The 24,599-nt window shown below is 43.8% G+C and overlaps 2 protein-coding genes and 1 pseudogene across 2 annotated transcripts; all 3 read left to right on the top strand.

Annotated features, from left to right (window-relative positions):
- Positions 1-1,729: 1,729 nt before the first annotated feature.
- LOC123146297 (uncharacterized) lies at positions 1,730-5,471 on the top strand. Its single transcript, XM_044565925.1, has 5 exons — positions 1,730-2,180; positions 2,310-2,376; positions 2,494-3,375; positions 3,532-3,609; positions 3,798-5,471. The coding sequence occupies exons 1-5, from the start codon at positions 1,871-1,873 to the stop codon at positions 5,107-5,109; spliced, it is 2,649 nt and encodes an 882-aa protein (XP_044421860.1). The 5' UTR covers positions 1,730-1,870; the 3' UTR covers positions 5,110-5,471.
- Positions 5,472-14,668: 9,197 nt separating this feature from the next.
- On the top strand, positions 14,669-19,995 carry LOC123146296 (putative disease resistance protein RGA4). The gene is made up of 4 exons (XM_044565924.1): positions 14,669-15,107; positions 15,423-15,708; positions 15,827-19,554; positions 19,700-19,995. Exons 1-3 carry the CDS (start codon positions 14,801-14,803, stop codon positions 19,539-19,541), a joined length of 4,308 nt encoding a protein of 1,435 aa, XP_044421859.1. The 5' UTR covers positions 14,669-14,800; the 3' UTR covers positions 19,542-19,554; positions 19,700-19,995.
- LOC123142798 (uncharacterized) lies at positions 19,694-24,154 on the top strand (annotated as a pseudogene).
- Positions 24,155-24,599: the final 445 nt, after the last annotated feature.

Here is a 24,599-nt window from a genome sequence, read left to right as displayed (position 1 = left end):
CCGCCGAGCGATGTTGTATATTTAGGGAGAAGTTTGGGGCCGGAGTATAACTTTTACTCCCTTACGGCCAATTGGGGATCGGTTAGGTGCGCGTTAGAGGAGTAAAACCGACTTTTTACTCGTCTAACGCCGAATAGGGGATCGGTTAGAAATGCCCTAAGAAATTTGTATTAATATAAGTGCACATATAGTCTATTATTGTAGCTGGTCTACTATGAATGATTTCGGTGCTCAAGAAAAGTTATATTATGTGCAAATTATTTGTTAGTTAAAGACCAATTTGTTTCATTTCCATATAAAAATAAACATTTCTTATTTCTGGAAAAATAAAGTTAGTGGAATATATATTCTTCTTGATAAATGATGAATTTTATTGATTTATATATAATGAAGACGATACAAGCAAAATGAGCCCACACCGGCTTCTGCATAGTTAGGATGCACACAGGCATCACCAATGCGCGTGCGCACACACACAAAACACGCTGGCAAGTAGCAAAATCATATAAAATTAGAGCTATGTGTCATATAAAATGCATTGTGAAATTACCTGGTTGGAGATCCTAGTGTAGCCTTCAAGTACTCTTGACGCGTAAGATGCTTCTGTCGGGCTTCCTTTTTTCAAACTTTATCTTGACTTGTTTCGTGTGATACTTGACCATGCATGTCGTGGAAAAGATTCTTGGCAATATTTTCTAAGACCGAATTTACGTGATTTTGCTCATCTTCGGCACAAGTAAAGAAACCCTATACTCATGCATACATGTGCAGAGGGTGTCATGAGTACAATTTTTTTAAGCTTTTGGTATTGAGCTTGTGGTGTTCCAACAGAAGAAATCGTTGACCACCCGCATGGCGGGCATACACCCTCTTTCTTCTATCTGGGGAATCCTTTGAGTGCTTATAGTGCTCCCATGACCAGGCTGTTTCTGTGGTATCGTTCATGCCAAGGTAATGTAACTTACATAGGAGGCCAATGATGATGCTCGACAGGTGTGGCGGAAGGATGTCTACAACATGTGTGAAGCTCGTGTACAATGGAAAGCCAAGTCATTCTGTACTTGATGGAATATTCTAGGTGCGGAATCAAGTAATTTGTAAGAGTCAAGCTAACAACATGCACGGAAAGGCCCACACAACACACTTTTGTCGTCATAGCACCTCATGGTTTGCATCGGCCGCCACTTGTGAGGGAACACCCCCAACCTGCGGATCTTGACGAACAACCATCTTCCTCCGCCTCCATATCCTCCTCCTATGATGAAAGCGCAGATGTCTCCAAGCTCATGACAGGCAGGTGCAACACTTGGGACGTGTCAATGACGAGGAGCAGGTCCGTGCGTGGCCTCACCCAGTCTCTATGGTTGTTGCACGCAATGCCGTCGTCGTTGACTAGGAGGGCAATCGACGTCGGGGGTTGTAGAGGACAAATACGGGGCGACGTCCCAGAATGTGGTGACAAGGAGAAGAGCTTACTTCGCCCCTCCCGTGGGCATCACCTTTGAGAGGAGAAAGGAAGGAAGTGGTTCCACTGCCTCCTGAACCCCTCGGCTCATCTTGATGTTTTGGCAAAAGTGTGCCAAAAAACAATGACAATGAAAACATGGGCAAATCATCAAATTCTTGGCTTTGGTGGTTACTTCTGAAGTGGAGGTCATCTTAGAGAAAGACCCAAACAAGAACAAAAAATTCAGTCCGAAACCTTCTTCTTCCTCCTCTGAACCCCTCGCTCGCTCGCTCACTAGCTGAAGGTCTGAACTCCTCGACCATCGGTACTACAAGTAGCTGTCATATAGGCGGGTTGGTGCTCTCTCCCTTGCGCTCCCGGCTTCTCCATCGCCGTCCGCCTCCACCGGGATCTGCCGACGGAATGGAGGCGTCAGACGACACCAGTTCCCTCCAGGCGGCGATTCGATGGCTGCTGCACACCATCCTTCCGAGCCTCAGCAAGCTGGACGGGTGGATCCGCCACGCAGGGCTCGGCAGCGAGGTGGAGAGGCTCAGGGATGAGATCGACCAAGTCGACGGCAACGTCTCCGCCGTGAACGCCAGGTCTGATATCCGAAACAGGTCGCTGGCCAGATCCCTTTCAGCCCTCAAGGAGCTGCTCTACGACGCCGACGACGTGGTCGACGAGCTCGACTGCTACAGGATCCAGCGCCAGCTCCACGCCCACGGAGGTACATGCGTGCCTGAACATCCGTCCTCCAAGCACGCCACCTGTTTGTGTTAATTACCACTTGCGTTTTCTTTGGGTCGACTCGAGCACCACCATACTAATTTCCAGTACATGACTTCCTCTGGTGCAGGCCCATGGCATTGGCACCATCCCAACCAAATTGACGGACCAAGTAACCAGCTGCCAAGTTCTTCAAGGTAACTAAATGCTTTATTTATACCTTGCACATTTATAAGGCTCTGTTTCTATACATCTGCGTAAACAGCCCAATGTGATTCTAATAGCCAATCCACTGCACTTTTTTTTTGTCACAGGACCAGTGACTCCACTCAAAATGCAACTGCTGATAATTCATCCAGAAGAAAAAGGAGAAGGGGTGATGATTCAACAGACATCACCGCAGCCAACACAGGCCCTTGGAGCAAGGACCAAATTTCTGAAAGGATACAAGACATAACTGGTCAGCTGCGAGATATCCGAGGGAACGCGCGACGTGTTCTCAATATGCTTGGGCCAGGGTCTCGTGCAGGTCCAAATCACTGCCAGAGTACAACCACCGCGGACCCACGCCGAGGGGCATCATCAAGTCTTGTTCAAGGGAAAGTGTATGGGAGAGCTGAAGAGAAGAGTTACATCATAGAGTTGATAAAAGCACGCAAATCAGATGCCGGGGTGACTGTTCTGCCAATTGTAGGCATTGCAGGGGTTGGGAAGACAACTCTGGCACAACTTGTATACAATGATCAAGACTTGGAGAGTCAGTTTGACCTCCGCATATGGATCTGGGTGTCTAGCAGCTTCGATGAAACTAGAGTCACAAGAGAGATGTTAGATTTTGTGTCCCTGGGAGCGCATGGAGGCAAATGCAGGTTTCCCAAGCTTCCGGAAGTCTTGAAGGATCATGTTAAATCAAAGAGGGTTCTGCTTATTTTGGATGATATTTGGGATGACATAAGTGATTGCCAATGGAACAATCTATTAGCACCGTTTAAGCCTAACAATGCAAAGGGCAGCATGATACTCGTGACAACTAGAATACCATCTCTTGCCAAAAAACGAGGTACAACTGGACCGATTAACTTAGATGGTTTGAAAAATGATGATTTCTGGCTAATGTTTAAAGCGTGTGCATTTGGTGATGAGAACTATGAAGAGCAAGTTAGTCTGGGTGAGCTTGGACAGCAGATAGCAAAAAGGTTACAGGGAAACCCATTAGCTGCAGAAACTGCAGGGACACTGTTAAGAGAGCATCTTACCATTGATCATTGGAGTAATATTCTGAAGAACCAATATTGGAAATCTTACAACTCAGTAGTGGCATCATGTCTGCTTTGAAGCTTTGCTATGATCAGCTGCCCTACAATTTACAGCAATGCTTCTCTTACTGCTCCATATTCCCCTGCAATTATCATTTTCTTGCTGAGGAGCTGGTACGTATGTGGATTTCACAGGGATTTGTGAAGTGTAACCATTCAAATATGATACAGGAAGAAGGGTGGCGCTATCTGTGTGACTTGGTAAACCTGGGTTTCTTCGAGCAAGTTGAAAGAAAAGAACTCCCTTCTGGCCATACTCAAACTTGCTTTGCTATGTCTATTCTTATGCATGATTTGGCTAGGGTAGTTTCAGAAACAGAGTGTGCAGCTATGGATGGTCTGCAGTACAATGAAATATTGCCAACCATACATCATTTGTCTATAGTAACGGATGGTCAGACTGGGAACATACCTTGTCGTGAAAAGTTTGAAGAAAAAATACAGAGCATATTTACATCAGTGGCAAAACTAAGGACATTTGTGTTGATTGGGCAGTATGAACCTTCCTTCTTCGAAGAAGTTTTCCGAAAGGCATATAATTTGCGTGTATTGCAAATTTCTGCAACATCTGCTGATTTCCATTCATTCCGGTATAGTTTGGTGAATCTTATACATCTTAGATATCTAAAGCTCGATGGTCATGGTGAGCAGGGGAGCTGCTCGCCTCAAGTTCATTTGTATGATAATTCTGCTGTTCAGGATAATGCTACTTTCCTTGCCTGGCAGAATGTGTGTCTAGAGAATTGCAGAGAAAAGCAAGCAGTTCTATCTCTGGAAAACCTTCCATTCCTTACAACATTGAAGTTAACCAACATGTGGGGAGTAAGAGAAGTACTGATTCCGTCAGTGGAGGAGCTAGTTTTAGTTAACATGTCTGGGTTGGAGAGATGTTCCTGCACTTCCTTGGGGAATCTGGTCTCTAGTTTAAGGGTACTGGAGATCCGGAAGTGCAGTGCACTTAGGGTGTTTGATCTGTTCGAGAAAGCTCACAGCTCGGAAACTCAGCTTAAGCCATTGGATTCTCTACAGCTGCATTCCTGCACGTCTCTGGAAGATTTGAGAATTGAAGACTGTGGAGGGATCATCGCAATAGAGGGCCTTCACCTCATGAAACTCAGGCATTTGAATGTATGCAAAAAATCAATTTTTCGTGGTATATCAGGGAAGGGCTATCACCTAGGATCTCAACTGGATCTATTTATAATTAGTGACTTGTCCCTCCTTACCACATCAATCTGCAAGGGGCTCACCTGTCTCCAGAGCCTAATAATTCAAAATTTAAAGTGCAAGGCCACGAGACTAACAGATGATCAAGAGAGCGCGCTTCTGCTCCACAAGTCCCTGCAAGAGCTAGTGTTTGGCGATTGTGAGTACCTCGTGCATCTTCCTGCAGGACTGCACAGCCTTCCTGCCCTCAAGATATTGAAGATCAGAAGCTGTAGCAGCATATTAAGGCTTCTGAAGGAGGAACTCCCACCTTCGCTGGTGGAACTGGAAATCGACTATTGCAGCCTTGAGTTGGCAAAACAATGCAGATTGCTAGCAACAAGCAAGCTAAATGTCATAATTTATGAGGACTATGACCAAGAAGAAACCGATACTTCCAGCAACTAGCGTATCTGTATCGGATACCATATCCGATACTGATTCTTCCCGGATACGTCCCTGATACCTCTCAGGCTTTCGTAGTGCCGGATGCTATTGGTTCTTCCTTTTGTTGGAATCATGGATTAGAAGATACTCCCTCTGTACCATAATATTTGTTGTTTTAGCAGCTCAATTTATCAGGTTGCTTTGTAAGGTATTCTTCTGCCATTTATCAGGTTGGAATTGTAAGCAGTTGTATCATTGTATGGTACGCTCAGCCCAACTGTGTTTCAAGAAAAGAAAAGAGAAGCTAAATGTATATTCCTTCTGTTATGATATATAACACTTGGCTCTAGACTATGCACAGATTTGAGTTCCCTTCAAAATCACATCATCATGCTGTCAAGTTGGTGATTACGGTGTCTCTTAATCTTAATTTTAGTCTCAACCTGTTTGGATTTCAGAAAGCAAAACCAGGAGTCATGCTTCCATGTACAAGTTACTACTATCTCTGTGCCATATCAACCAAAGCGTTGGATGGTAAACCTGCCTGTTTCATTGTTTCTTATTTATTCATATGATGTTGTGAGCTCAGAAAGATGATTATTTTCCATTGCCATAGATGTGTTCTGCTGATCGTTCACAAGTTGACCAGAAGAAGCCAGTCCAAAAACTCTCTTGCGACGACGCCATGCACAAATGGTAGGCGGAGCAGATCCATAGGCCCGGACAGATGGAATTCACATTTGCTTCTTCAGAAATCAGGATGGTCAGTGGTTGAGAAAAAAAAACAGGATGCACAATGGTTTGAAAAAGAAAAGAAAATAAATCAGGATCGACTCACCGGTACACAGAACACTCATCTCCATCTGTCATATATTCAGGATGATATTTGTTGTTCCGTCTTTGATTGTTGTAGTTTTCTTTTGTGATCTGACCAGGGTGTGAACAATGGCAATGGCACATTCTGAGGAGTTCAAAGGTGTGTTGCTCATACTAGAACATGAACTGCTCCCTCCGATACAAATTAATTGTCGCAGCTTTAGTACTTTTAGTACAATTTTGTACTAAACCTGCGACAGTTAATATGGATCAGAGGGAGTACATTATTTTGTAAAAACACCAAATAATTCATTTTCAGAAGTCAGAATCTAAGCATAAAACAATGAAAAGAGCACGGCGATAAAATTCAACAAGCATTAACCATTTAAACAACAAAAAGACTATTAATTGTCTCAGCGAAATTAGTTGATGTTCTTTGTCGTTGACATCAAAAGAACAAAAAAACTTCTATGCCTCAGTGGTATGTATAATGGAGCTCCTCTACAAACTCTGTAAAATTTCTTGCATTTACAGCGCTACGTGTTGTTCCAACCAACACTGCTGCTGTAAAGATACACTCCAAAAATAACAGTCTCTTATTTTACATGGAACAGAAATGCAACCTTCTTCAGTAGGAGAAGGAAAAGCACATCGCAGGGCTTTGTGGTGGTCCAGAACCACATGGGAAGGCCAGGCGTTCGGATCAGGTTCGGATTAACTGCAAGTGCCAACGTTCAGGTTGTCCGGTGCTGCGATGGATTTGGGAGGAAAGATGCTTCAGCAAAAGTAGCGGCCATCAGTAAGTATGTTTTATCATTTTTTATGGCTCCATTCGGGTTCGGTTTGGGTTGCTGCATCATTAAGCAGGGGAATCAGCCTTAACCAGATGGGTCGCTATCCTTTGCCTTTGGCTCCACAGCAACTAAATTGTTCGGGTTCGGTTCGGATCGACATAGTAGATAGATAAATTCAGTTGTTTCGTGCGTGCGGATGGCGACAGATTTGGTTTGTCGGTGTAAGGCGACTGCATCGCTCGGGTTCAATTCGGGTCAGGTTGCTGCGTCATGATTGTTAGCGATCGTGTGTACTCCATGTATAGAGGAGTGGGGTTAGTGGTTAGTGCTGCCCTATTCCTACGGCTGGTTCTCGTTTGGTTCAGTTGAGCTGTGTAACTACATATACGTGTAATCTTTGTATCAATGAAATCAAGCGTTGCACAAAACCTCTCTCTCCTACCCTCGCTCTGGTTCTGACAATGATGTAGGGACCCAGCATTGACCAGTCGGGCTCATGCCTTCCCAGCACTGCTAATGTCCCTATAGATCGACCATGTGTATATAATATAAGTAGCCCTTGAAGTGGCTGCAAAGGTACAGGCTTCCTGCACCATTCTCCAAGACAAAAAATCTCAAATCTGCTGTTGTATCCATCCTTCCTCTTGTCTGCGTGGTGGCATTTGGGGGCTTTGTCGTCCTGAGGAAGGTGAAATAGCTAAAACAATCAGCAAAGAAAGAACAAGTATGTTACACGCCACGTGACGACCCTACTGACAGGGATGAATGAATCCTTCTTCAAAAATTGAACTCGGAAACTTTTCTCAAGAAGGACAAAACTAACTAGATCATCTTTAATCAGCGTATGAGCAGCGGAAAATAATTGAACTATCAATTTTGAGAAAAATCATCAAACAAGAAGTCACTTATGAATAAAATGGTCACTTGGTTGATTTTTCTAAGTAGCTAAACAGGTCCATTTTTTTCTGCAGATCAGACAATCAGTGAGAAGATCAAGAATTACACAATAGATTCAAGGACTATAGAAATATAGTTAATATTTCCGTATTATATGGAATATAATAGATAATGATTAACTGAGATACATGATTCAAACAGCTAGACATACATGAGTCAAGGATACAATCAGTTCTCTGGACTCATGTATTTCAATTTCATTGAGCTGTTTGAAAACAGAGCAATACATGAGCTGTTTGTGATTCAATGGTGAAAGCACTACTGAGACTGCTTTTGGTAACTCCATAATACACACACATCTTCCTTGCACAATAGAAGGATAGAAACATCATCATGATTCAAGAATAATAGCAGCAAAACATGAAAACCATTCACAAGAAATAGCACAAAGAATTATATGGCATCACAAACATCATGATTCAAGAATAATAGGAGCAAAACATGAAAACAATTCACAAGCCATCACAGAACTTAGAACCCGAGTGAAACCGATCGGGTTCGCTCCTTGATTCCAGTGGCAACTAATTAAGTATCATGCACGCACGGCTTGACCTGGTTGGTGGCTTTGTCACACATGGCATGGGGACACAGCTTCTACTTTTCATCAATGCACCTTTCCTCCATCTATTATGATGCTTCACCACTTGAATCCGAACCGAACCCGAAGACCATTATGCAGGCCTATCTGCTGAACAGGGCTGTCAACTTTCGGGTTTTCGGTTCGGTTCGGAACTTCGGATCGGATCGGGTTGCTGCAGCATGGACCATCTTGCTGGGCTCGTCACCTCTCTCTCTCTCTGCCTTCGCAGCAGTGCGAAATGTCCATTCAGACCGGCCATGTGCATGTGTATAAAACTATAAATAGCACCTCAACCTGAACCTGCAAAAGCGCCGTTCTCTTCTCCAAGCTCTCAAAGCCCCAACCTGAACCACTCTCTGTTGTGCCGCCTCACCACGCGCAGCTCTACGGAAAGGTCAGCCATGGACATCATCTTCACCATTCTGGCCTCCATTGCTGCCGCGTGCTCCGACAGGAAGAACCTGCCCAAGGCGCTCATCTCCGGCGGGATCTTCAAGGCCGCGGCGGCGCTGTGCCTCGTCTTCTTCCATGGCCCAGGAGGCGTGTTCCTCCACCACGGGAAGGGCGCCTACTACCTCTACTACGGAATCCTCGTCACCATTGCCGTCTTTGGGCTCATGGAGGCGTCCGTGGGATGTTGGGTTTCTGGGAGGCTGGAAGACCGGCACGCCGCCGGGAAGGCGGTCCTCTGCGTGTCCATCCTTCCTCTTGTCTGCGTGGCGGCGTTTGGCGGCTTCGTCGTTCTGAGGAAGATGAACTAGATAGGTAGCTGAGCTGGTTGTGCCATCGGAATACATCATGTATATGAATGTCACATGTGTTATTTTGGCAAAGTTGGTGCAAGAATAATCAGTGCAGTGGTGTTGTGTGACATCTATCATTTGATCTCATTTGATCAAAAGAGAAATGGACTTCTCTAATATCTTTTGATCGATTATTCTAAGTAGCTAGACAAGTCCATTTTTCTGAATATCAGAAAATCTTGTTAATTTATTCAGATTCTATAGAATAGAATAGATATTGATTAACTGAGATTTTGCTAAATGATTCAATCAGCTGGACATTCATGAGTCAAGAATACAATCAGTTTTCTGGACTCATGTAATTTCAATTTTCCTTAAGCTGTTTGAAAACAGAGCAAATAACTGAGAATCAGAGGCAACCAACCAACGAGTAACGATTCAATGGTGAAAGCACCACTGAGACTGGTTTTGCAAAATACTTAAGGATTTACTGGCATAGCTAATTCGCACAGTCGAATGATATCAGTATACCAGGCAATAAGAGCAAAACATGAAAACTGTTCACAAGAAATAGCACAAAGCTGATTCATACATCACAAACATCATCTTGATTCAAGAATAATAATAGCAAAACAACAAAACCATTCACAAACCATCACAGAGTTCCGAACCCGAACCGAACCCGATCGGGTTCACTCCTAGATCCCCGAGGTAATTAAGTATCATGCACTAACCATGGTGGCTTTGTCACACATAGCATGGGGACACAGCTTGTCCTTTTCGTCAATGCACCTTTTATCTATCTGCGATGCCCCACCACTTGAATCCGAACCGAACCTGAAGGACACCACGCAGGCCTATTGTCTGGACAGACTGATTATTTATAAAATGCTAAGCATACTTAGCCCTGCAATCATCACTCGTCATCAGAGTCAGAAATGTCCTTTCGATAGTAATATCAACATAGTGTTATTCCATTTAAACTGAACCCATTTTTTCCGATTCTCTATTTTTTCTGTAGCTCATTCAATGTATAAGGGAAACTTTAAAAATTCTGAAATTACTATTAGCAAACTGAATGTGCATTGGACGGCTGCTGTTGTTTGTGCATTAAGCCCAAAATCCTGACAAGTAAATTCTTTGGCTTGTGTATCAGTGCCTTGTATGAGATAGTATTGAGCTTGGATAATAGTTTCTGTTGTCAGGCATGAACGGTGGAATCAAAAAACTTCACTGGTGTTTTATACTGTCCAACCCGAACAGAAGATTTGTAAACACGAACCGAACCCGAAAGGAAACCCCGCATGGTCAATCCCCTGCTCAGCTGCTCTAATTTCTCACTTTGCCGTTTAGATTAAGACATAGATGTGACGCGTTGACCTAACCCATGAATTCAACCTGGACCCGACCCGAACATCTCATTTCTTGAGTTAAGTTATTTGTGGGATGTTAAACAGGGTTGTGGGCAAATTAGACTCTAGAATGGGAAAATCCAAATCCTGTTTACCAAAGTGATAAATAGGTAGGGTCAAATGTGATATCAGTACATTTTAGAGAACAGAGTACAGACCCTTGTTGCATTTTGTAATGCTAATATTTGACCTGCGCTTTGCTTAAAAAGACTGGCTGGCCGGTAACAGAGATGTTTGGGGCTCAAGGACTAAGTAAGCTTAGGTTCTCAGCACGGCAGAGGGCGATGGCGACGGCAACTGCACCGATCGGGTTCGTTCGGTTCGGGTTGCTTCAGCTGCCAACGAAATTCTGCGGCAGCTTCCAGCGTGGAAGCAGAACTTGCTGACCACATACTTTTCATCCTCTGTCTTTTCGCCACATCGCTGCCAATGGCCTGCCATTCGGGTTCTCCTCGATCGGGTTAACTGGGTTGTCACTGTCCATGCCGTTCTCTATAAATACCCATGCCCTCAACTTGAAGGCTGAAGCTTGTGCTCTTCCATTCTGCAAGACCAAAGAAGCTCGCTCAAGCAAAACCACCTCTCCACCATGGCCATCCTCAGCGACATTGTGGGCCTCATCTCCGGCGCTTTCTCCGAGCGGAAGAACCTCCCGCGGTCGCTCATCTCCTGCGGCGTTCTCAAGGCCGCAGCGGCGCTCTGCCTCCTCCTGTTCAGGGCGCCCGGGGGCATCTTCCTCCACCACGGCAGGGGGCTTCTCTACCTCTACTTCGCCGTCCTCATCGTCGTGGTGGTCTTCGGGATCGTGGAGGCGTGGGTCGGCGTCTGGGTGTCCAGCGAGCCGGACGGTCGGCACGCTGTCGGGAAGACGGTGCTTTGGCTGTCCATCCTCCCTCTCGTCTTCGTGGCTGCGCTTGGGGGCTTCAGCATTCTGCATAGAGTGTGAACTGTGTGTGATTCCTCGTGTAATCTTAATTAGGGTGTCGTCCGATGAGCTTTGGTTATTCATTACGACGATCTACTGATTGTCCGTGAAATTTAGTTATTTTATTAGTATGATATTTGTTCAGATGTGGCTTTCGATCAATGTGAAATAGCAGTTATGTCTTAAAGAGTAATGAAGTAATTAGGCCGCGTTCGGCTCCTCTCCGCTCCCTCCACTCCGCTCTGGAGCGGACGAGCCTCTAGCTCATTTTTACGGAGCGGCCTAGACTGAGCTCGACAACTCCGCGGAGTCGGAGCGGAGAGGATGGATTCCGAACATGGCCTTAATCTGGTTAATTTACCGTGCAACGTTCCTATATTTTTGCATTCACAATGCATTTTGGTCAACTTTTGTTATTCGCTGATCAATCAAAATCATTTCCAAAAGCAGACGAACAATTTTCTTTGAGATTATAAAACCGAACCCGAAGACTTTATGCAGGCCTATCGGCTGGACAGCGAGATACTAATTAATTACCCGTAGAATGCTAATCATACTTAGCACTGCAGTCATCAATCCTCGTCAGTTTGAGAAATGTCCTTCCGTAGGTAACATTTTCATGAAGGACATACTAATTATACTGTTATTTCATTCAAACTGCACATTTTCCTTGTCTTGCACAGTAGAGAATTAATGATGGATACTCGGTTGCCTAGTTTTTTGCTAGCTCACTCCATGTGTAAGGGGAATTTAAACAATTCTGAAATTGCTAATTAATTACTGTTGTTTGTGCATTAAGCCCAAAAATGCTGAGAAGTAAATCCATTGGCTTGGGTATCTTCACTGCCTTGTTTTTTAGATAGTATGGGAGCTTAGAAACAACTTCATAAGGACCAACCTGAACAGAAGAGTGGCAAACACGAACCGAACCCGAGAGGAAACCCCGCGTGGTCAATTCCTGCTCTAATTGCCCATTTTGCCGTTTAGATTAAGACAGCGACATGGCGCATTGACTTAACCCATGAATCCAACCCGAAACCGACCCGAACATCTCATTTCTTGACATAATTTATTTGTTTAGTGCTAAGCAGGGGTGTGGGAAAATTCCAAAATACCGTTTATCATATGATAAACAGTCATATGATAAACAGGGACAACTGTGGTAGGAGTAGATTTTAGAAAACATAATGCTGCATCTTGGAATGCAAATATTTGAACTACGTTTGCTTAACCATACTGTCAGGCCGGTAGCTAGCAGAGATGTTCAGGGGTTCAAAGACTAAGTAAGCAGTAGGTAGCAGGGCAGTGGAAGTAGTTTACTATTATTAGGTTCTCAGCAGGGCAGAGGGTGACGTTGATGGTGACGCGACTACACCAATCGGGTTCATTCGGTTCGGGTTGCTTCAGCTTCCAACAAAATTTTCCACAAAACGGACTGAAAACAAAGAGCATGCATGTGTCAACACACCATTGGTAAAAAAAAATCGACATAGACTCAAATCAAAATCAGTTGACTGATAATTAGACACTCCCTTTCTTTTAAAGGGGAGTCAACCAAAAACCTGAAAACATCAAATATTTGATGTTTCCAGAATTTTGACCATTTCTCAAACTCCTCCACATATATGCTTCACATATTTTCTATGTCCATTTCTCAAACTCCGAGAGCTGATAACTGAAATGTAACGTTCAGGTCAGGTTCGGAACTTCGGATTACGTGGGGCTGGGCGAAGATGGACGGCACTGCAGCATCTTCCTCTCTTGGGATTGGGTGACTGCGACTATGTGGTCCAGCGTTGACATAAGTACTGCCAAGGAGCATTCGGGTTCGGACCGGGTTCTGCTATCAGTTTGGGAGGAAAAGAAGTCTTCAGCAAAAGATGGCTCCATTCGCATGCATTCGTGTGCCCAAGGTCACCGTCACGGAGGATTCAATAAGAGCAAAACATGAAGACCCAATAGCACAGAGAATGATTCAGGCATCACAAACATCATCATGATTCAAGAATAATAGGAGCAGAAACAGGAAAGTCATTCACAAAGCATCACAGAGTTCCGAACCCGAACGGAACCGATCAGGTTCGCTCCTAGATTCCAGAGGTAATTAAGTATCAATGCACTGACCTTGTTGGCTTTGTCACACATGGCTTGTCCTTTTGGCCAATGCACCTTTTACCTATCTGCGATGCCCCACCACTTGAATCCGAACCGAACCCGAAGAATACTATACTGGCCTGTTGGCTGGACAAACTAATTACCTAAAGAATGCTAAGCATACTTAGCGCTGCAATCACGGCTCCTCATCTGACCCAGAATGTCCTTTCAATAGTAATATCATCATAGTGTTCATCAAACTGAACATTTTCTTTGTCTTGTACAGTAGAGAATTATTGATGGATACTCGGTTGCCTAGTTTTTTCGGTACCTCACTCCATATGCAAGGGGAACTAAAAAACGAAAATCTGAAACTACTATTAGGAAACTGAACGTGCATTTGACCGGCTACTGTTGTTTGTGCATTAAGCCCAAATCTGGAAGTACTCATGCTTTAAAATAATGTTCTTATGTTAGGCATGTATTTGAAAATATTCATGCACTTCAAAAAATCTTGATGTCTTATGGAAAGATATCGTGTATTTTAGGAGAAAAATGTTCCATGTGTTAGGAAAAATAAAAATAAAGACAAGGAGAAAGCACAAAAAGGAAAAAGGTCAATGAAAATAAAATTGGAGTATGGATTGGTGGGAAAACGGGCAGACATACTTCAAAAAATATGAGGGAAAACTCCGAGAAATGATACCTCCGCCCCCCTCAGCCGGCAAGTGCTGCTGCACATCACCTCGACCTCCCCCACCATTATTCTGGCACCGCCTCGACCGTCCCTCTAAGCCCTATGATCTGCAAAAACTGTGACGACCCCCACACCTGCTAACCTGATTCCTTGCATCCACTTGGCACGCTGCAGCTCGCTACCGCTCCCAGTGTTGTGCCGGTGAGGTCCTGGCTCGGGCTCACTGCGGCCGATGCCCATCGCTGTCACTCCTCATGTCGTCCTCCCCGCCAACCTTGTCGAAGTAAAAATATACTAGCGGTAGTAAAATTTATAGGCGCCTAATGTTTAGCAAACGCGAAAATAAAAGGATTATCCCAACTTTCTTGTTCGTTACTCAAAGTGAAATCATTTGCAAAAGTGAAGGAACGCTTTCTTATGTTCTTGAGATTAAAAGCAGAGGAACATCGTACGAGAATAGGAGATTTGATGGGCCACAGTGTCAGTGTGTGTGCTCGTTGGGAAGATGGCCCATGTAAGAAGCTACATTTATGATTTATGGGAGTACTAATCTGAACTGAACGTTTCTAAAGTCAACCACCTTCCTTCCTCTTCCTCTGAACCCCTCCCTCTCCCTGCCGTCTCTCCATCTCCCATGCCATAGATCTGCTGCCGCTCTCCATCACCTGCTTTCGTGGTTCCGCCGGATCTGATCATGGAGGCGGTGGAAGACACCAATCTGGAAGCCGCGATCGGCTGGCTGACAGATACCATCCTCTCGAATCTCCCAGCCGGCGGCAAGCTGGACTCATGGATCGGGCAAGCTGGCCTCGGCAACGACATCGGGAAGCTCAAGTCTGAGGTGGAGGCGGTGGAGATGGTGGTTTCTGCTGTGCAGGGGAGGGCGGCCGGGAACAAACCGCTGGCCCGATCTCTCGCGGCCGTCAAGGAGCTGCTCTACGACGCCGACGATGTGGTCGACGAGCTGGACTGCTACAGGCTGCAGCAGGAGCTCGAGCCAGGTAATTTTGGTGATTCATTTAGATCCAAAGTACCTGCTGAATTGCTTACTATGTACTCCCTCCGTTCCTAAATATAAGTCTTTGTAGAGATTTCTATATGGACTACATACGGATGTATATAGACGTATTTTAGAGTGTAGATTCACTCATTTTGCTTCGTATGTAGTCCGTATTAGAATCTCTAAAAAAACTTATATTTAGGAACGGAGGGAGTAGTAGTATTTTTTTTAAAAGAAATGTTATGTTAATTTAGATTGTAATAACAACGAATTGCGTGTTAATTGGCAGTTCCAATTTTATTTTGTTCTGTCTTAGATACACTGCTCGAAACGGATGGACATAGAACACAGCAAGTTGAGAGATCTAGAGAAAATGCTGATGTGCAGAGTAGCAGCAATGGCAATGGCAGGTTACGTTCCAAGGAATGGAATCACTTTGACATCACACAGTTTGAACAAAACGGAGGGCCTGCCAGAGCAAGATGTAAGTACTGTGAAACAGAGGTTATGTGCACAACCAAAAAGGGGACATCAGTTTTGCGCAATCATCTCAATAGCAAAGGTTGTAGCAAGAAACGTGAAGCAACTGACCCTTCTTCAAGGTGCCTAGATTTTTTTTCCGCATCGCACCGGCACACTTTTGCGAGTCTTTTTTAATCACGTCTGCTTAACTGTGCATTAAGATTCTTACTGCCAATCATGATCCATGTATTATTGCAGCATCGTTGATGCTACTACAATTCATGTGCCCGTTGCAACTGGTAATTCGTCCAACAGAAAAAGGATGAGAACTGGTCAGGAGTCAACACACATCAACGCAGCTAACCCAAACGGGTGGAACAAGGATTCATTTCCCAAAAGGATACAAGACATCACTAGTCAGCTGCAAGGCAAACGAGAGGCTGTCACAAGGATTCTCAAGATACTTGGGTCAGATTCTGGTGGTGCAACCTCAAATCACTCTCAGCTTATGGTCACAGATCCACGCCGAAGAACATCAAGCCTTGTTCAAGGAAAAGTGTATGGGAGAGCTGAAGACAAGAGTTACATCAAAATGTTGATAAAAGAATGCAAATCAGATGCTAGTTTGACTGTTCTGCCTATTGTAGGCATCGGAGGAGTTGGGAAGACAACTCTCGCTCAGCTTGTATACAATGATCCAGCTTTGAAAAGTCAATTTGATCACAAGATATGGATTTGGGTGTCTAACAACTTTGATGAAATGAGACTCACAAGACAGATGTTAGAATGCGTCTCCCAAGAATCACATGATGGACTATGTAGCTTTCCCAATCTTCAGGAGATCTTGAAGGGTCATATTAAATCGAAGAGGTTTCTACTTGTTTTGGATGATGTCTGGAAAGACATGGATGATGGTCGATGGAACAAATTATTGGCTCCTTTCAATTCTGGTAGTGCAAATGGCAATATGATAATTATGACAACTAGAAAACTTTCTATTGCAAAGAGGAGAGGAACCATTAGACCAATTAACTTAGGTACTTTGGGAAAGGACCATTTTTGGCAGTTGTTTAAATCATGCGCGTTTGGTGACGAGAATTATGAAGCGCAAGCAAGTCTAAGTGACTTAGGACAGGAAATAGCACAAAAGTTAAAAGGGAACCCATTAGCAGCACAAACTGCCGGGGCACTATTAAGAGATCATCTTACTGTGGATCATTGGAGTAACACCCTGAAGACTGAAGCTTGGAATTCTCTGCAACGCGCTGATGGCATCATGTTTTGTTTGAAGCTTTCCTATGATGAGCTGACCTACCCTCTACGACAATGTTGCTCGTATTGTTCTATATTCCCCTACAACTATCAGTTTCTTGCTGAGGAGCTAGTTCGTCTTTGGATTTCACAGGGATTTGTGAAGTGTGATCATTCAAGTAGGAGTTTGGAGGAGATTGGATGGTACTACCTGACAGACTTGGTGAACCTCGGCTTGTTTCAGCGGGTTGAAATAGAAAAACCCTCTATTGGTAGTCAAACTTACTATATTATGTGTGGCCTGATGTATGATTTTGCAAGGCTAGTTTCAAGAACTGAGTGTGCAACTTTGGATGGTTTGCAGTGCAATACAGTTTTGTCAACCGTGCACCATTTGTCTATAGTAACTGATTGTATATATCGGAGGGATAATAAGACTGGGAGCATACGTCGTTGTGAGAATTTTGATTTTCTTTCGCAAAATATAGTCGCATCAGTGAGAAAGTTGAGAACAGTGGTGTTAATTGGGGAATATGACTCCTTTTTCTTCAAAGAATTCCAAGATGTATTTGAAAAGGCACATAACTTGCGTCTGCTGCAAATGTCTGCAACATCTGCTGATTTTAGTTCCTTCATGCGTAGCTTGGCAAATCCTACACGTCTTCGGTATCTAAAACTTCAGAATGGTCATACTGAGCAGAAGGCTTTGCCTCAAGTTTTGAACAAGTTTTTCCATCTTCAAGTATTGGATGCTGCTTTCTGTATGTCATTGCATATGGTTGATCTAGAGGATTGCAGTGAGCAGAGAATACTTCCATCTCTCGAAATGCTTCGGTTTCTTAAAAGGTTGAAGTTGTGCAACATGCGGAGAGTAAGCGAAGTATTGGTTCCGTCATTGGAGGAGCTGGTTTTAGATGGAATGCCAGATTTACAGAGATGTTCATGTACTTCCGTGGGGGGTATGAAGTCTAGTTTAAGGGTGTTGGAGATCCAGAGATGCCCTGTACTTGACGTGTTCGATCTGTTTCAGAAAGGTTGTAACTATGAAACTGAGCATAAGTCATGGTTGCCCAGTCTGAGGAAACTCATTATGTGCGATTGTCCTAATTTGCAAGTACAGACCCCCCTTCCACTTTCAGCCATATTTTCTGAACTATTAATCAGCAGAGTTTCCACAATTATGACAATGGAGGGATCTTCCATGGGAACATTCAAAAGTAATGGAAAAAGAATTTGGGATATGCCTTTTGTTCAGACAATGGCACTTGATGACAGAATTTTGGCATTCCATAATCTTAAGGATATCAAATGTTTGGAGATATCGTCGTGTGGAAATTTAACATCTATTTCATTCAAATGTTTAAGTCAGCTCATCTCGTTAAAGAGTTTGAAAATAGTGGACTGCACAAAACTTTTCTCACCAGATTCTGTGCCAAAGCATACCCATGAAGACACGATAACCGTAAAAGATGCTGCTCTTCCGGCTCTTGAAAGTCTTGATATTAGAGGATGCAGAATAATTGGGAAGTGTCTATCTCTGATGCTGCAACATTCGCCAACCCTGAAGGATTTGTATTTATATAATTGCTCGCAGTTGACACAGCAGAGGATAGAAGAGGAAGGAAAAGTCTCAGCTTCTTGGACATCAAGATATCTATGCGATGCTTCATCAGGATATGCAGATGACACACGGCCATATGCAGATGACACAAGGCCAAGCTCAGCTGTAGAAGATCTCGTGCACATTCCGTTGGATCTCAAAAAGATAACAATTTGTGGATGCCCTCATCTGATAGTTGACGGGAGTAGGGAAGGCTTTGCTGGATTTACCTCCTCCTCACAGGTAGAGAATGGAAGATGTCTCCTCCCGCAATCACTTGAACATCTTGATTGGTCTGATTATTCCCGAAAAGCTCTGCGGCCCTGCTTTGTGGGTAATCTCACCTGCCTCAAAAAAATAAATTTAAATAGTGGGAGAAGTTTGGAATGTCTACAGCTGGATTCCTGTACGGCCTTGGAAGATTTGGAAATTCAGGGTTGCGATCAGCTCGTCACCATAGAGGGCTTGCGATCGCTTGGAATCCTTAGGTCTTTGAAATTATCTTATAACTCAAGATTGAAATCTCTACAGCTGCATTCCTGCACGTCGCTGGAACGTTTGGAAGTTGGGTCATGTAGTTCACTCGTCACACTAGAGGGCTTGCAATCCCTCGTGACCCTCAAGCATTTGGAAATAATCGATTCCCCTGCCTTGGATTCCCTTGCCACGTTGCAGAGTTATGAGCCAATTGAGGGAATTTCAAGTCATATCCATGAGTTATTCCCTGCACTGGAAAGTCTCAAGGTCGATGACTTGTCTCCCCTTAACACATCATTCTGCAAGGGCCTCATCTGCCTTCGAAGCCTAAATTTTATTTCTTTGGATGCAACCATACTAACAGATGAGCAAGAGAGCGTGTTTCTGCTCCTCGGGTCCCTGCAAGAGCTCCAGTTTATAGATTCTAGGCACCTCTTAGATCTTCCTTCGGGGCTGAGCAGCCTCCCTTCCCTCAAGACGTTGAAGATCATAGGTTGTAAACGCATCTTAGGGCTTCCAAAGGAGGGCCTCCCACCTTCGCTGAAACAACTGGTAATCAAGCAATGCAGCTTCGAGTTAAAAGAACAATGCAGATCGCTAGCAACAAGCAAGCTAGAGGTGTTGACTACGTGGATTGATTTCTGAGTATCTTTCTAAGGTACACTTCTACCATATACCCAGTTATTTTCAACTGAACACCAAAGTCGTTCAATTATATGCTATTGGAGGGATTGCCGAGGCCATCCCTGTCCTGGGTCATCACTCACCTGTCATTACTTATATTTTCTGAACCTTCCATGCAGCAAAGGAGGATCCAGATTCCAGGGGCATATGTTAGTGAGGAGTCACAAGTTGTTGGCCTATTGTCAATGCGTTTGTTTATCCTGAAGCTTATCTGTGAACCAACCAGAAGATGGATTTCAGCGGCATTGTGGGTGGCGAAGGCGCATTTCTGGTCAACCTTATGTTTTTTTTATCCGCCAAATGCAGTTCTTGAACCCCATCAACTTGTTAGATGTTGTTCTGTTACCATTTGTTCAGACGAATGCTTCCTTTATGCTAAGTCATGTTTTTTGAGAGGTGTTGCGACGTTGCTCCTCCAGCGGCTGTTTGATGATGCCATTGATTTGAAAATTTAGAGATACTATTAATTTCACACTACAAAGTTTAATACTACTGAAACAACGTCTACCTGAAAGTCTGTTAGCTTCTTAATTACGGGCATAGTACATAAGAACTAACCTGTCAAAAAAACAACACAGAACTCCAAGTTGGTCAAGCAAGTTTGTAGAGAGACAAAATGTACGATTTCGCCTCTCTGGGTAGAACTCTGAGGAGCTTCTTGTCGATGGGTCCTTCATCGGTCACACGACTCATTAGTCCAAAAAGATTCTGCCCTAAAGCTCAGCAAATCTTACTCTTCTTCTCAGATGAGTGCAACACAATAATTTACTCTTCTTTCTCGAAAAATCACACACAATAATTTACCGATACAGCTTCACTCATGCCTAAGCGCACAAGCCTAAGCGCAAGTGGAAGCGCAAGATTTATCCAGCGTCGGCTGTGCGTAGAAGCGCTAGATCCGTACGACTAAAAAATTTCATGATGAGTTATGAGAGGAATTTTTTGGAATAGCAGAGGTCTGACAGACTTGGCTAAAAAAAGATTTCTAGCGGATGCTTCTATCGAGCATAGGTTGGATTTTATCGCCCTCTCTGAAACAGGAAGGGGTAATTTCCCCCCGCAATTCCTAACTACGTTATCAGGAGGTGTCGATTTTGATTGGCACTGCCTCCCCGCGAGAGGAAGATCAGGTGGAATCTTACTTGGGGTTAGATGCGAGACGTTGGAAGTCCGAAGTGTGGTTATGGGAGATTTCGCCGTCAAGTTTCGGGTTAGATCGAAGGCCGATGGGTTTAATTGGGCACTGGTGGCGGTATATGGGGCCGCACAGCCAGAGCTCAAACCAGATTTTTTGGCGGATCTTGTCCGTATTTGCGGGTTTGAGCAGCTTCCAATCTTAGTTGGGGGTGATTTTAATATTATTAGAAGGAGAGACGAGAAGAATAATGACAATTTTGATGGCCGGTGGTCGTTCATGTTTAATACTATTATTGAAAGCTTGGATCTGAGAGAGATAGAGCTTTCGGGTAGAAAATTCACTTGGGCTAATACTTTGCCAACCCCCACGTTTGAGAAGCTTGATCGTGTCCTCACGAGTGTTGACTGGGAACAGAAGTTTCCTCTAGTAACAGTCCAGGCGTTATCGCGCGGAATCTTGGACCACACCCCTTTACTGCTTGACTCTGGTGAGGCAACGGATGTGGGGAATAAAAATATTTTCTCTTTCGAATTAGCGTGGTTTGAGAGAGAAGGTTTCTTCGATCTAATAGCCAGGGAATGGGCTAAAGATGCAGGAGGAAGGACTTCTATTGAGAGATGGCAGAATAAGATAAGACACTTGAGAAGTTTCTTACGTAGATGGGCTAAGCATCTCAGTGGGATTTATAAGGTTGAAAAGGAAAGGCTCCTTACTCTTATTCAGGACCTAGATGTAAAAGCCGAGTCCACAATCCTAGATTCCACGGAACTTCATGCTAAAGTAGACGCGGAGATGAGATTAAAAGAACTCCTGCGAGAAGAGGAATTGGAGTGGGCATTGCGGGCTAAGGTTCGCAAAGTTGTCCAAGGGGACACCAACACTCAATTCTTTCATACGATTGCTAACGGCAAACATAGAAAGAAAAGAATCTTTCAGCTTGAGCAAGACGAGGGGACGATCTTAGGACAGGAAAACCTTAAATTATACATTACGAACTACTACAAGCAGCTTTTTGGGCCTCCGGAGGATAATTTCGTGTCCCTGGATGAGTCGAGGATTGAGGATGTTCCTCAACTTGCTGGGAATGAGAACGATATTTTAACTGCCCCGTTTTCGGAGAAAGAGGTGTTTGAAGCTATTTCTCAGATGAAAAATAATAAAGCTCCAGGGCCGGATGGATCTCCAGCGGAGTTTTATAAAAAATGTTGGCATATTATCAAAGGGGACTTGCTACCGATGTTCCATGACTTATTCTCTGGACAGCTTCAGTTGTTTCATCTGAATTTTGGAACTATTACTTTGCTTCCTAAGAAAGAACAGGCCGTGAGAATTGAGCAGTTTAGGCCGATCTGCCTTCTTAACGTAAGTTTCAAAATTTTCATCAAGGTTGGGACAAATAGACTCACACAGATTGCGCACTCTGTGGTGCAGCCGTCCCAAACCGCCTTCATGCCGGACAGAAACATCCTAGAAAGGGTTGTGGTCCTCCATGAAATTTACATGAAAAAACTAGACGGGGTTGTTTTCAAAGTGGATTTCGAAAAAGCGTACGACAAAGTCAAATGGTCATTTTTTCAACAGGCTTTGCGTATGAAAGGATTTGATCAAGCCTGGAGACAATAGGTAGAATCTTTCACGCAAAAAGGGAGTGTTGGAATTAAAGTGAATGATGACATAGGTCACTATTTCCAAACACATAAGGGCCTGAGACAAGGAGATCCGATGTCACCTATTCTGTTCAACATTGTAGTCGACATGTGACGATTCTAATAGGGAGGGCTAAGGATGCTGGTCAAGTAGGTAGTCTGGTACCTCATCTAGTTGATGGAGGTGTTTCTGTCCTACAGTACGCCGATGATACTATCATTTTTATGGAGCATGACTTGGCAAAAGCGAGAAACATGAAGCTGGTGTTATGCTTATTTGAACAATTGACTGGACTAAAGATTAATTTTCACAAGAGCGAATTGTTCTATTTTGGAAGAGCCAATGAGGAACAAGAGGCATATAAGCAATTGTTCGGATGTGAGTTGGGGGCTTTACCTTTCACATATTTGGGTATACCAATTCACCATCGAAAGCTAACAAACAGAGAATGGAAGTGCATTGAGGATCGTTTTGAGAAGAAACTAGGTTGCTGGAAGGGCAAATTGATGTCATATGGAGGCCGTTTAATTCTCATTAATTCGGTTCTCACAAGCATGCCCATGTTTCTTCTGTCTTTTTTCGAGGTACCAGTTGGAGTTCGGAAAAGACTTGATTTCTATCGGTCCCATTTCTTCTGGCAAAGTGATGACCTGAAGAGGAAGTATAGACTCGCTAAATGGGACATTATTTGTCGATCGAAGGACCAAGTGTGTCTAGGTATCGAAAATCTTGAGGTGAAGAACAAATGTCTTCTTAGCAAATGGCTGTATATGCTATCTGGTGAGACCGGGGCTACATGGGCACAGATTCTATGTAATAAGTACCTTCATTCCAAAACTTTATCCCAGATGACAGTGAGGCCAATGGATCCGCCTTTCTGCAAAGGACTGATGAGAGTTAAATCAGTATTTTTTTAATCGGACAAAGTTTGTTATCGGTAACGGTACTTCTACGAGATTCTGGGAGGATACATGGCTAGGGGACACGCCCCTCGTGTTTCAATATCCTTCTCTCTATAGCATTGTTCAACGAAGAGACGCAACTGTTGAGACAGTATATCAGTCCACGCCTCTCAATATTCACTTCAGGAGAGCGTTAGCCGGAAACCGTTGGGAAGCTTGGCTCCATCTTGTGAGAAGATTGATGGATGTCCAACTAACTCAATGACCCGATCAGTTGTGTTGGAAGTTGACTAGGAATGGAGAGTTCACGGTCAAATCCATGTATTTGGATGTTATTAATTCTAGCTCTATTCCTACTTCGAAACATGTTTGGCATGTCAAAGTACCCTTGAGAGTTAAAGTGTTTATGTGGGTTGTACACAAACAAGTTATTTTAACTAAGGATAACTTGATAAAACGCAACTGGATTGGATCCGCTAGATGTAGCTTTTGTGATCGGGATGAATCCATCAAACACCTCTTTCTTGATTGCCCTTTGGCAAAAATTCTTTGGCGGACAGTTCACATAGCCTTTAATATTACTCCTCCGAATAATATCAACACGTTACTTGGGACGTGGCTAGATGGGATTGAGCCCCAAACAGCGAAACACATTCGTGTAGGAGTATGGGCTTTATTATGGGCTATCTGGAATTGCAGAAATGATTTAGTTTTTAACAGAACAACAAATACTCATTTTTTGCAGGTTATCTTCCGAGCCACTGCGTTGATCCGTTTGTGGTCGCTACTCACTCCGACGGAGGCCAGGGAACGTTTGGTTACTGGATCTATCCGATGGAAGATGGTAGCATGGGTTTTTTCAACCGGTTTGGATGGCGGTCATGTAATAGGATAGGCAATTAGTTTTCCTATCTTTATCTTGCTAGCCGGTTGTGGCTTTATTCTTGTTCTTTAGCTCTTTGTGAGCACTTTTTGTTCTTCTTTGTTTGAGACTTTGAGACCTCTGTCGAACTGTTTTGCTTGGTAATAAAGGTGGCCGTATGCATCGCTCCGCTCTGATGCAGAGGCCGGGGATATCCCCTTTTCGAAAGAAAAAAGCTTCACTCATAGGTTTCAGACTCACACTACCAGCTTTGCAGTTCACCACTCATGTCCAGTAGCACGGTTACTTTCACTCTTCCAGACAGCACTAACACTTAACATCGTATTCATGTCCAGTAGAACTTCATTTCACTTTTCATCCATCAACCCTGCTAGAGTACAGTTCCACAGGGAAAGGCACTACACATTTTGGCCTGCAGGCAGCCATTGACAGGCAGTACTACTTGATTT

The sequence above is a fragment of the Triticum aestivum genome, chromosome 6D (assembly GCF_018294505.1).
Source record: "Triticum aestivum cultivar Chinese Spring chromosome 6D, IWGSC CS RefSeq v2.1, whole genome shotgun sequence".
Classification (NCBI taxonomy): Eukaryota; Viridiplantae; Streptophyta; class Magnoliopsida; order Poales; family Poaceae; genus Triticum; species Triticum aestivum.
The sequence above is the reverse complement of the archived record's forward strand: the minus strand, read 5'-3'. Positions and strand labels throughout refer to the sequence as shown.